The sequence below is a fragment of the Vipera ursinii genome, assembly GCF_947247035.1.
Source record: "Vipera ursinii genome assembly, chromosome: 3".
Taxonomy (NCBI): Eukaryota; Metazoa; Chordata; class Lepidosauria; order Squamata; family Viperidae; genus Vipera; species Vipera ursinii.
This window is the reverse complement of record NC_139516.1, coordinates 212,121,163-212,133,260: the sequence shown is the minus strand read 5'-3', so window position 1 is coordinate 212,133,260 and position 12,098 is coordinate 212,121,163. Positions and strand designations below refer to the sequence as shown.

General features: G+C 64.0%; 1 protein-coding gene across 7 annotated transcripts in view; it reads left to right on the top strand.

The window, feature by feature from the left end:
• MROH1 (maestro heat like repeat family member 1) overlaps positions 1–12,098 on the top strand; it is a 38,059-nt gene that overhangs the window by 16,314 nt on the left and 9,647 nt on the right. For 4 of the 7 annotated variants that reach the window (XM_083358970.1, XM_083358965.1, XM_083358969.1 and 1 more), the window contains exons 19-38: positions 162–281; positions 672–794; positions 873–1,019; positions 1,118–1,144; positions 2,358–2,480; positions 2,744–2,823; positions 3,087–3,222; positions 3,363–3,458; positions 3,556–3,660; positions 3,984–4,119; positions 4,550–4,662; positions 4,982–5,134; positions 5,706–5,860; positions 6,253–6,418; positions 7,140–7,336; positions 8,875–9,012; positions 9,402–9,516; positions 10,751–10,897; positions 11,284–11,472; positions 11,923–12,078. In XM_083358970.1, the coding sequence (XP_083215096.1) occupies positions 162–281; positions 672–794; positions 873–1,019; positions 1,118–1,144; positions 2,358–2,480; positions 2,744–2,823; positions 3,087–3,222; positions 3,363–3,458; positions 3,556–3,660; positions 3,984–4,119; positions 4,550–4,662; positions 4,982–5,134; positions 5,706–5,860; positions 6,253–6,418; positions 7,140–7,336; positions 8,875–9,012; positions 9,402–9,516; positions 10,751–10,897; positions 11,284–11,472; positions 11,923–12,078 (2,622 nt within the window). The remainder of the gene's footprint in view (positions 1–161; positions 282–671; positions 795–872; positions 1,020–1,117; positions 1,145–2,357; positions 2,481–2,743; positions 2,824–3,086; positions 3,223–3,362; positions 3,459–3,555; positions 3,661–3,983; positions 4,120–4,549; positions 4,663–4,981; positions 5,135–5,705; positions 5,861–6,252; positions 6,419–7,139; positions 7,337–8,874; positions 9,013–9,401; positions 9,517–10,750; positions 10,898–11,283; positions 11,473–11,922; positions 12,079–12,098) is intronic. The other 3 variants (XM_083358966.1, XM_083358968.1, XM_083358971.1) reach the window with 3 other exon arrangements.

Below are 12,098 nucleotides of genomic sequence, written 5' to 3'. Positions count from 1 at the left end.
CTGACTGGGCAGGCTGGGTCGGGCAGGGAGGGTGACCCCCGGCCCGCGGTGGGCCAGGCCTCCAGGGAAGCAGCTTCTCGTGCCTGGACTGGGCCTCTGGCAGGGTTCCTCCTGGGGTGCATTCCCCCCCTCCTCTCCTCCTCCTCCTCTTCCTCCTCCAGGCCTTCCTCCACAAGGCCCTCGGGGTGGGCCTGGCTGCTTGTGCCGACAAGGACCTGGTGCGGAAGCAGCTTCAGGAGCTGCTGGAGACGGCACGATACCAAGAGGAGGCAGAGCGAGAGGTGGGCGCCTGGGGGGAGGCTGGTGGGGAGAAGGGGGGCTGCTGCATCTCACCTGGCCATCGCTCAGCTCGTCCCCACCCAGAGGGGGCAGAGAGAGGGGCAGCCGAGGGAGCAATGGGTAGCTGCATCTTGACGGGGTCTCCAATCTTGACAATTTTAAGGCTGGTGGACTACAACTCCCAGAATTCCTCAGCCAACCATACTAGCTGAGGAATGCCGGTTGTCCAAGTCCACAAGTCTTAAAGTTGCCACGGTAGCAGAGCCCCGCTCCAGAGGCCTGGAGAAGGCCAGAACTTTGCCAACTCAACGAGGCCAAGCAAGGACTGCTGCCCCCGCCACCCCCCCCAGGGTCCTACGTTGTCCTACCGGGCTCTCCTTTCTCCCGGTCAGAGCCTGGCCACCTGCCTGGGCCTTTGTGCCGTCACTCACCTGGACGAGGTTCTGGCCAAGCTGGAGGATTTTGTCAAGTCGGATGTCTTCAAGAAGTCCGCTGGCCTCTTCAGCCTCTTCAAGGTGGGTGCCCTCCCTGCCCCGGGAACGTCCACTGGGGTCTTCGCCTCTCACCTTTCCTGCCTCCTCTCCCCCCCCCAGGACCGCAGCGACCACGAGGTGGAGAAGGTGAAGAGCGCCCTCATCCTGTGTTACGGCCACGTGGCCAAGCACGCGCCCCGGGAGCTGGTCCTGTCCCGCATTGATGCCGACATTCTGCGCAACGTCTTCCTCTACTTCAACACCAAGGTGAGGCCGGCCGCATCCTGCCAGGAGGGACGGCTGGCAGCCGCTGGGCCTGCTTGGGCCCCCAGGATGGCTAATGCCCGTCTCCTTTATTTTGTCAGGTTCTGGGGATAAAGGTAGAGACCAAGGTACAGCTCGCCCCCCTCTCTGTCCACCTGTCTCTTCCGCTTCTCTTGAGAGCCCTGGGGGGGAGGGGCCTGGGGGGTGGGACGGCTGAGCGCCAGGTCACCCTGACGCCGCTTGGCTCACCGTGGCTCCTCTGCCCACACAGCCCGCTGAGCCAGGTGGGGTCAGGCGGCGGGGGGGGGGGCAGCTTGCCAGCCAGGCGGGTCTTGGGGTTGCCAGGGCGGAGAGGATGAGGGGTCTCCCCTGGCCCCAGGGCGGAAAGGGGGCTTCCTTTGCGACCCGCATGAAGGTCAGGAGAGCCTGCTCTGTGTGAGAAGGAAAGGGGCTCTCTCTGCTGGCAGAAGGTTTGAGCAGGGACCTTGGAGGTCTTCTAGTCCAACCCCCTGCTTGCAGGAGATGCCATCTCAGGAACGCACTGAGTGCTGGCACGGAGAGGCCCCTCCTGGCCCCAGAGCCGGGGGCTCCTGGCCCTTCTTCTGAGGCGGTGGGCACAAGGGGTCCTGGGGGGCTCAGCGGAAGAGAGAGGAGGGGGAGGGGCGTGCCAGGTGCTCCCCCCAAATAGGTTCAATCTGGAGATGGCAAGCAGGAGGGGGGAGCCCCTGGTGGTCCAAGCAAGCAGCCCCCTCCCCGGGGTGAGGTCTGTGTGGGGTTTTGGCTGCCAGGCTGGGATCGCCCTACCTCAGCAGCCCCCCCAGGAAGAGCTGAAGGGCAGGTGTGTTTCTTGGGAGGGGCTCTGCTCTTACTAACGCCTTCCTCCCAGTGTCTTTTCACTAACTGTGGGGAGGGTCTCTCTCCCCCCTCTGGGGTTCAGGGGCCCATGGAGCTGGGTGGGCAGGTGGAGCCGGGTCCGGCTCGCAGTCAGGGGCAGCTGGGGAGGGGTCTTCTTCTGGTCCTTGACAATCCTGCCTGGAGGGATGGAGGCCCAAGTGGTGGGCTGCCCTCCAGAAGAGCTGTTCTTGGGGTTCACCGTCCCCCTTTTAGTGCCCTCCCTGAGTCTTCTGGGCGTAGGCTGCCAATGTCCAGTACGCTTCAATTAGTGTCGGAAGTGAGTTCACCTCCCAGCACGGGTGAAGGGCCAGTAAAACCTGTGGGTGACTTCTGTGCTGCCAATTCCTCTCCCCACTGGCCCTGGGCACATTGTGGGGGGGGGGAGGTCCCTGCTTGGTGCCCCTTCCAGCCCCTCAAGGCCTCCTTCTCCTCCTCCTCCGCCCCCAGGATACGACCCTGAAGCTCTGCCTCATCCGCAGCGTCTGCCTGATCAGCCAGGCCATCTGCCACAGTGCCCAGTCTGGGGACTTCATCTTCTCCCGCAAGGCCGAGGTGGTTGCCCAGATGCTGGTGAGGGGCAGCTGGAAGCGTTTCTCCAGCTCCAGCAGAAGCAGCGGCCCCCTCTCCGCTCTCCTGCCAGGGTGCCAGGCAGGGATGCCCCCAAATGCCAGCCCAGCAGAGGGAGGAGCGGGAGACGCCCTGGGGCTGCCCACCTGCGCCGGAGACCCCTGGGCGGTTCAGGCCCCCAGCCTCCCAACCAAGGCAGAGGAGAGTCTTCCTTTGGGGTGGGGGGGCTGCTGGGGGTTGTCCTCACACCTTCTTCTCTTCCTCAGGACTTCATCAAAGCAGAGCCCCCCGACAGCCTGCGGACGCCCCTCCGCCAGAGAGCCATGAGCGCCTGCATGTACCTGGTGTATCCTTGCTCGGCTCCTCCTGGGGAAGCCCGAAAGGGGGCTAGGAGGGCTGGGGGAGGGGGAGGGAACGACCTCCCCCCTCCCACTCTGGTCCTCTCCACTCAGGCTACGCAGGGCCTCCTCGGGTCTCCCTCACGGCCAAAGAGCCCTGCAGCGGAGGGGCCTCCCTGTTGCAGCCCTGACTGAGTCTCCGCTCGGGGAAGGGGCTTCTCCGAATGAGCTTCACAAGAGTCTCCCGCTCCAGCCTTGACTTGCCGGGCAGCATTCTGGAGCCCCCCCTGAGCGAGGCCGAGAAGGTGGAGCTGGTGGAGACTTGTCTTCACAGCGTCTTCCCTCTTCCCCCGTCGGACGCGCCCAAGGAAGGAGACGGGGCCGAGGGGGAGGCCGGGCCGAGAGAGGTACCAGCCCAGATCCTGACTGGAGGGCCCTGGCAGGCGGGCAGGGAATTGCCTGCCCCCCAGCCCCTCCCCCACCTTTCTGGCACCCATTCCTCCCGGAGCCCCCCCCAGGCTGAACGGCTCCGCTTCCTCCCTGCCAGCCCCTCTGGACCGCCACCCTGGCCGCCCTCCAGGACCTGCTCAAGAGCCTCCTGCACCGCCACATGACGCCGCACGGCCTCCAGACCATGTTCGAGGTAGAGGACCACTGGTTGGAGGGGGCAACCCTTCTCGTGGGGAGGGGCTGGCCGCAGGGGGCTCTGGGACTGCATCTGCCTGTTCTCCCCCCCCCAGCACCTGGGGCCCTGGGTCAAGTCCGCCAAGGAGCACGAACGGGAGCGAGCCGTGGAAGTGAGCGCTGCCCTCCTGCTCTTCTACCGGGAGAAGCTAAACGTCACTGTGAGTCCCTCTTGCGGGGTCCCCCCCTGCCCCCCCATGGACTGTCCCTCTGCAGGCTGTGCTTGGCCAGCTAATCCCACCATGCCCCCCCCCAAGGCTTAAGCCAGGTTGGGAGGGGTGATGGGTCCGTGTGCCTGGGGAGAGGAATGTGTGATGCGGCCTTGAGACCCCCCCCCCACAATCTGGGAAGGGGAGTGGGCTGATCGCCCTGGCCTCGCACGGGGCAGAGGTCCCCAGCCGTAGCTGCCTGGGGCTGGCTTGTGACTGCTTGACCCCGTGGCCGGGGCTTTGGCCACGGGGCTCGTTCCCCTTTCCTTACTCAGAAGGTGGTCCCCTTCTACAACCTGGGGCTGCTGACGGCGCTCTTCTCCCCCCGCTGCACGGACTCCCTGCCCCGCATCCGCCAGCATGCGGTGGATTGTGTCCATTCTCTACTCTACATACAGCTGTGCTACGAAGGTAACCATCGCTGAGGCCTTTGGGGGCGGGGGCTACTGGGTGGGCTCCCCACCCTCGGCTGTTCCTCCAGTGGGGCTAAGATGTTTTTTTCTGGAGGGGCTCAGGACATCCAGCAGTGCCTCTCTGCAGCCAGCAGAGGGCGGTGTTTCCTTTGCTGTAGTCCAGTGGTCAGCAGCACCGAAGGGAGGGGAGGGGGCTGGGGGGCCGTGTCTGCTCCAGGGAAGCTGCCCAGGCTGAAGGGCTAGCCCAGGGGTCGGCAACCTCGGCTCTTTTATGACTCGTGGACTTCAACTCCCAGAATTCCTGAGCCAGCTGGCTCAGGAATTCTGGGAGTTGAAGTCCACGAGTCATAAAAGAGCCGAGGTTGCCGACCCCTGGGCTAGACTAAGCGTGACAAGGGGGCTGCGTGACCCAGTGGATCTCTTTCCAGGCTTTTCCCAGGATCACAGGGACGAATCTGTGGAGCAGCTGAAAGCCCTGAAGGCCGGCCTGAAGGATCCAGATGTGACCGTCCTCTTCCAGACGTGCTGCAACGTCGCCAGGGTAGGGTGGGACGGCTTTCGTGGAGGGAGGGTCGGCCTCTGAGCTGCCTCTGGGCCGGGGGTGTGTCTTTCATTCCATTACACTCCAATGGGGGGGGGGCTGGCCGGGTTTAAGGTGGGGCAATGGGTCCCTTCCCAGCTCTCAGCCCCCCAGAGGGGCCGGGGCGGATGCTGGTGACAAAAGGATTGTGGAGACCCTCCGTCCTCCGGGTCGGGGTCGTCCCAAAGTGCTTTCCAAAAGCCGACTGGACTGTGGTGGGGTTTCCCCCTGCATGCTGAGGATGACCTCCGTTCTCCTCTCTGCTGCCCCCTCCCCCCAGGTCATCGCGAAGCACTTGCCCCCCGACCAGCTGTTCAGCCTCCTCCTCTCCTTGCTGGAGGGCTTGGCAGACCCCGACCGGAACTGCTCCCGAGCCGCTGCAGTCATGATCAACTCCGTCCTGAAGGAGCGAGGGGTGGTCCTGCTGGAGAAGGTGAGGGGCCCCGTGGGGACGGCCTGCTCGGGGGAGGCTCCTCCAGCGTGGCGGTTCTGGCAAGAGCCCAGGGGCCCGGCCCTCTTGGCCTGCATCCCTGCCTGCTCTGCCCCCCCAGACAGGCAGTGGGTTTTCTCAAGGCAGCCTGGAAGCCCCAGTGAAGGGGAAGGGTCCTGGGGGGGCTTGTCAAGGCCCCGCTGGAGGGGCCCCTTTGCAGCCCTGCTTCCTGGGATCCTTTGGGGCCCTTTGTTCCTGCTCAGGGCGGAGCCTGGAAGGCCGTGGGGAGGCAGGCAGAGGGTGGGGGCTTCCTTTTGGGAGACCAGGGGGGGCCTCAAGAGGCAAGGGGGGCCATGTGCAGCCCTTCTTGTGTTGGCCCCCCATCTTTTCATTTCAGCCCGAAGAGGCTCAGGGCGGCTCTTAGCTGCAGGAAAGGGGGGGCTTTTTCCTCCCGTGGCAGAGATGGGGTGGGGGTGTCGCCTGGGGGGCAACTGGCAGAGGGCCATTTTGGGAATTGGAGGGGCTTTGCCCCTTCTGGGGTCTCCTAGCCTGGCCCTTCGCCTCCCCCCCGCAGGTCCCGGAGCTGCTGGAAATGGTGCACCTCAAGTTGCGGGAGGTGCCGGAGGAGACGGTCCGAAAGGCCGCCCAGCAGACGGTCTGCATTCTGGCCACCCAGCACAAGGCCGCGGTGGTGTCCAGCCTCCTCGGTCACCCCCTCCCCCTGGACAGGTAGGGGGGCTGGAAGCCCCTGCTGCTCAGAGCCCCTTTGGGGGGGTGCCGGAGCCCTCGGGGTGTCCCTGGGCCTTTTCTGCCCCAGGACAGGTGGGACAGGCTGGCCAGGAGGTCGGGGGGGTCTTTTACACACACACAGACACGAGGCCTTCCTGGGGAGGGTCTTCTCTTGCTCCTGAGTGGGCCCAGGCCGGCCAGGGTCTCTGGCGTGGCCTACAACGGGTAGGGGTCAGTTCTCTCAAGGGAAGCCACTCGGGGCAGCTTCCTCGTCCTCATTCCCTTGGGGGGCTCCGGGACTCGGTCCCCCGTGGGGTGTGCCCCAAAGCAGCTGCTCATTGGCCAAGGAGGCCGGGAGGGGCTGAAGGGGCTTCTCCCCTGCCTCCCTGCAGCTGCAGCTGCACCATGTGGAGGGCGCTGGCACTGGAGCCCGCCCTGACCGCCCAGGTCCTGGAGCTGCTGCTGGACAAGGTCAACCGGGACGTCCCGTACAAAGAGAACAAGTCCTTCCTGCGAGGGAGCCGCTCGGAGCGCGTGGCCACCTTCTGCCCCCTCTCGGTGAGTGTCCGGGGCCTGTCCGGTCCCTCCCCCCTCCAGTTGCATGGGGGCGGCGCCGTTGCCCTGCGCCCACCTTCGGCTTAGCCTGTGAGAATGCAGGGGGCTGCCCCGGCCCTCTGAAGGGCTCCCGAGGCCTCTGTGGCGCTGACCTGTCTTGCGGTGGGGCTGCTGTAGGTCTGTCTGGCAAGGAGGGGGTCAGTCGGGTTCACCTCCCTAATTGTTCCTGGCACAGAGCCTGGCACACACACCCCGCCCCGTGCCTGGGGAGGCTTCCTTGAGCCCCCTCCTTCCAGATGCAGCGTCCCTCTCACCCTGCCCTCTGGGGTGCCCTCAGGGCCGCTGGTTCCTGCACCGGCTCGTGCCCTCCTTCCGCTGCCCTCTGCCCTGGTCTGGGCGGGCAGGAGCGCCCCGGGCGTCTCCGGAGGTGGCTGCTCAAGGGCCCTGGCCGGCGTCCCCAGACCCCCTTTGGACCCTTGGCTGCCTTCACCTCCTTCGCTTGCCTTGCTGGGGGGAGCCCAAGTGTCAGTGGAGGGGCCGGGGGGGAGGAGCAGCTGCACATCTTGACATCCTAGCCGGGGCTGCAGGAGGGGGGGGGTCTGCTGAGGCCCCAGTCCTGTGGGGAGGCTGCTCACCTGGCGCCCCGATGACGTGTGCGAGGAGGGAGGGAGGCCAGTGCCTCCTGCTGGGGGACAGAAATGGATGCGGCTCCCCCCCCCACCAGGCCACGTGTGCGCTGCATGAGATCATGTCTGTCCGGGAGTCTGGACCGGCCGTGGGGGGGCTCTACGCGGAGCTCTTCGTCTCCCTCCTACTCCGGGTCAGCTGCATGGTGGGGGTCCAGCTGCCGAAGCACCTGCAGTCCAAGGAGCGGAAGGGCCTCGGCCGGGGGCAGGCCCTGCGCCCACTCGACCCTTGCAGGTAACGGATGGGGCTGCAGGGGAGGGCTCGGCGCCTCCCCCTGCTCCCCCCACCCCTCCTTCCCCACCAGGTGGAACTGATTTGGCTCCTGAGTAAACAGCCCGGCAGGCGCCCCTGGTGTAACATGGGGGCTGGCTAATGCGCCACGGCCCATCGCAGAGGAGGTATGGAGCCGGGCCTGACCTCCCACCCCCCCGGGGGACTCGGGCCTGCTTCCCACACGCTCCTCTCTCCGAAATCAGGAAATATTAAATTGTGCTTCCTGTTGCAGGCAGCCCTGCGGTTTGCATCTGCATTCCTCCAGCGGGGCCGGGATGCCCGTCCTCCCCGAGGCCGGAAGGGATCACGGCTGCCGTTCCAGCCGCCGGGCTGGGCTGCTGGGGCTGCCCTGGGCGTCTTGGCCGGGGAGGGCTGGGCCAGCAGGAGAGCAGAGCGGCCTGGGGGGGAGGGAGGTCTCCCAGGCGGGGTCCACATCTGCCGAGGGGCACCTGGGCTCTCCCGTCTGAGCACCTGGGGACCTGGGCCGCTTGCACCTCTTCTGAGGCACCTGTACGTCCAGCCACACGCACCTTGTTTCGGTAGTTCGACCTGGTGGGGAAGCGGGGGGGGGGATTGTGCGGGACAGCCGTGCTCCAGTGGGCCACGTTGCCAGGTGCCACGCTGCTGGCACGGTGCTGTGATCACTTACTGTAGGAGCAGTTAGTCCTGTAGCAGCGTGGGGGTCCCTTTGCAGCCCCCCAATCTTGAGCCCGTTTCCTTGGAGAAAATGGCCGGTTGGGGTGTACAGATCCCGCATCATATCTTGCGCCGAAGGTGATTTTGCTTTAAAGGCAAGTGGACTTTCTGACTTTCTCTTCTTTGGTGATGAGAAGTGAAACATCTTGAAGAAAAATCAGAAAGTCCAATTGCCTTTAAAATAAAAGCGCCTTTGGGATAACCGTGGCCTGGATGAACGAGAACCTTCATAGACAAAACCTGGGCTGCCAGCTGTGCCCCCCCCCAAAAGGGCCCGGAGGGAGGGGCAGAAGCTGAGAGGAACGGGATGCCCAACAGGATCTGAACATCTCCAGATGTCTGGACAGCCCTCCGGGGTCATTGATGGCCGGCCACCTCTGTCGTCTCTTAGTCAGCAGGGGGTCCACCTCCTGCTCTGGAAGGCACGCATTTGCAGGATCGGGGCCATCCAGGCGAGAGTTTTTTTGGGTGGGGGGCTTCTTAGGAGCTACTCCAGCCAGAGGACGTGCAGCTCCCTCCCCCAGCAGGTCCCCCAGTGCGTTTCCTTGTAATCCTTTGGCTCCAGTGTGAGAGGATCAGGAGAGGTTCCCACGTGGAGCCTCACTCACTGTGCCAGGGAGTCATTGCCCCCCCGCCTTCCCCCCTGCCCCCAGTAAATTTGAGTGGACCAGCTGCTCTGGAGCTCTTGGCGTCCTGAGGGGCTCCTGGGAACAGACGGGCATCCGCATTGGCACCAGGATAAGCGCTGGCCGTCCTCCAGCATCTGGGATCTGGGCCTCAGCACCCCTCTCCTCCTCCCCCAGCTCCGCGATCGAGACCCTCAAGGTCATGTTGAGCCAGGGCGGCAGCGAGTCGGTGAGCGGTGCTGTGACAGAGGCCGGCGGCTGGGAACTGCTGCGGAGTCCGGACACGCACTATGACGGCGTGGCCTTTCTGGCGAGGTGAGCAGGGGACACTCTGGACCGGGCCCTTTGCTGGCCTGGGATTGTCCCGGGTGGAGCCCGGACGGCCCCAGGTGGCCCTGCCTGCTCTGGAGGGTTGGCGCCAGGACTTGGCTGCTGCTGCTGTCACGGCCACCCGGGACAGGGACGCAAGAGAGGCTGCTGGGGGGTTGGTGCCCTCCAAGCTTCTGCTTGGCTTTGAAGCCGTTTCATCACCCAACCAGGTAACTTTATCAGTGCGTTGATGACGTTGCCTAGTTGGGTAATGAAACGCCTGCCAAAAAACAGCCAAGCTCAGAGAGCAGCTCAGTCTCCTCCCCCTCCCCTCTGGAGCTGCCCCGATGACGCAACCGGGCTGGCTCACCCGGGGGGCTCTCGGGCTGTTTCAGGGCTATGGCGATTCAGGCGGGGCCCAAACTCCCTCCAATCGTGAAGCTGCTTTTACCGATGCTGAACAGCATCTACGACAGCCAGCGGATCACCACCACCGCCTTCTTTGCCGAGGTGAGTCCGCCCGGGGCCCCGGCTGCTGTTTTAGCCCAGTCTCGGGCAGTTCCGCCTCCCCATCTTTGAGGCTCATAACCCCAGATCCGGGAGCTGCAAAGGATGGCGAGAAGGGGAACGGAAGTCCGCTTTTAGCACCCGGCTCAGGCAGCAGGTGGGGATCACTGGATTCTTTAGCGGGATCCAGCTGCTACCGGCTGCCTCCAGCCCTGGGTGGAGTGAGCAAGCTAAGCGGGGTGAGCCAGCGAAGGGCCCGCGTGGCTTCTGGTTTCAGCCTGTCTGATAGCTCTGAACCTGCCACTGGGCCACAGTGATTATTCATTCAATTTGTTGTTTATTTGCTGGGGGGTTTTTTGCTGCCTACCTCACCGTGGGGGCTATAGGCCCCCCTCTGTGCTTTCAGTTTTGCTGGGGACCCGGCACCAACCCTCACCTCGCCCCTTAATGTCCACCCTGTGGAACGGAGGAGGTCCGGCCGCCCAGGGCAACTGTGACCCTCCCTCGGCTGAGTTGCCAGCCCCGGCTGGGGGCCCCCAAATGGTCTCCATTACAAGGCAGCTGCTCCCGCTGGGGCTGGCCTGGGCGGCTGCTGTGCCAGGAGGCTGCCTCTTAGAAGCTCAGCTGACAAAGCAGCCGGGGATTAAGAGGCTGGGCGGTGGGGAAGCCCACAGCCAGATGGGGGGTGGGGCGGGGGGGAGACGCTTGGCCATAAAGCACACAGAGCATTTGAATCATGCTGATGCCTGCACAGGCACTGCACGCGCGCACACACACACACACACAAACACAGAGAGAGAGAGAGAGTGAGAAGCTGCAAATTGCACAGGTCCTTAACCTGCCCAAACGCAGTCACTGGGGGGGCGAGGCAAGGGGCAGATCCAGCACTGCTGGGAGGAGTGGATCAGGGCCCTCAGGGAGGAAACACACACACACACACACCGTGTGGGAGACATTTCCACTGCAAACTGAGAAGGACTCACTAACCCCATCCGGGTCGAGACTTCCTTCTCCTGGAGGGGGTTGCCCGTTGGGTAGATTGAGTTCTTCGGCCCCTTCTGGGAACTGGCCAAGTGAGCCCAGAGTGGGGCCTGGCTAACCCTGCAGGAATCCTGCCAGTTTTTGGCCCCTGAAGGGCTGGCAGGTGAAGAAGGCTGTTGCCACCGTTCTGGCTGGCAGCCGTCTTGGTGGTGGACGCTCCCTTGCCACAAAGGACGTGGGGCTGTGTGTCTTTCAGCTCCTCAGCAACAACGTGGTGAACGATCTGGTTCTTCTGGAGACCCTGATGGACAGCATGACAGCCCGGCAAAGGGACTCCTTGACGGTGGTGCGAATGCTGGCCCTTCGTGCATTGGGCAATATTGCTTTGGGCTCCCCAGAGAAGGTGAGGGCTCCTGGGTTTGTGAGGCCACGTGGGATCAGTCGAGCTCGGCTGCCTTTTGCCAGGCGCCTGAGCTGGTCTCCATCTTTGCGGGCAGCTGCTTCAGCTGCATGTCTGGAAATGGGATCCATGGTAGAAGTTCACCAACTCTTTCCTGGGCGGAAAAGTGGTGGCGGCAGCAGCCACTCCCCCCCCCCCCCGCAACTGTGTCTCTGCTCCTCCAAGAATCTAACTGTCCATCACCACAATCTCCTCATGATAGGAGGGTGGTTGGCCAAGCAGAACAGGCAGAGCACCCCAGTTCCCGGGCAGACCGCCCCCCTCTGCAAAGCACATGCTCCGGAGCGTCCGGCTGCTGACCCATCCCTCTGTTCCCCCTCTTCTGGCAGGCGAGGAAGTACGGGGCCCAGCTGCTGGCTTCCATGATCAACAGCTTGGACGACAAGGATGACCCCAACAACCTGGTTGCCCTGGAAGCCATGTCCAGCCTCTCCAAGATCCTGGCCTTCACTGAAGAGAGCGACGTCCACTCCGTGCTGCTGCATGTCACCATCCGAATCCGGCCCTTCTTTGACAGCGTAAGCAGGGCAGTCCGGTAGGGGAGGGAAAGGGGAGCTGGCAGCACTTTGGGAGGGTCTGCAGGGTGGTCCCCAGGCCCTCAGGTGAGTTTGTCTAGCGCAGGGATCTCCAAACGTGGGAACTTTAAGATGTCTGGACTTCAGCTCCCAGAGTTGAAGTTGTGAAGCATTAGAGCGGAGCGTGACCACAAGGAGATTGGCCTGAGGGCTGAACCACATTCCCACCTGGGTCTTCGGGTGTTGCGCTGCAGCAACAGAGGATGCGTGGAGATGTGCTTGGGGAGGAGAACCATCCCCCCCCACACATACACTGGTTTGCAAAACTGGAAAGGTTGGGGACCCCTGTTTTACAGGGAGGATGAAGCCTGGGAAGGAGAAGATGGACGTGGTGGGGAGAGGGAGGAACGGGGGCCCCCTCTAGCCGCCCCCACAGAACTGCTTTCCTTGCAGGAGGAGCCCGACCTCCGCAAGACCTCCATCTTCCTCTTTGGGAACCTGGCCAGGTTCATCTCAGGCAGCGGGGAGGACGCCTTTTTTGAGCAGATCCTCCACGGCCTGGTGACCCTGCTGCTGCATCTCCAAGACCCAAAGCCAGAGGTCATCAAGGTCGGTGCCGCGGCTGGGAC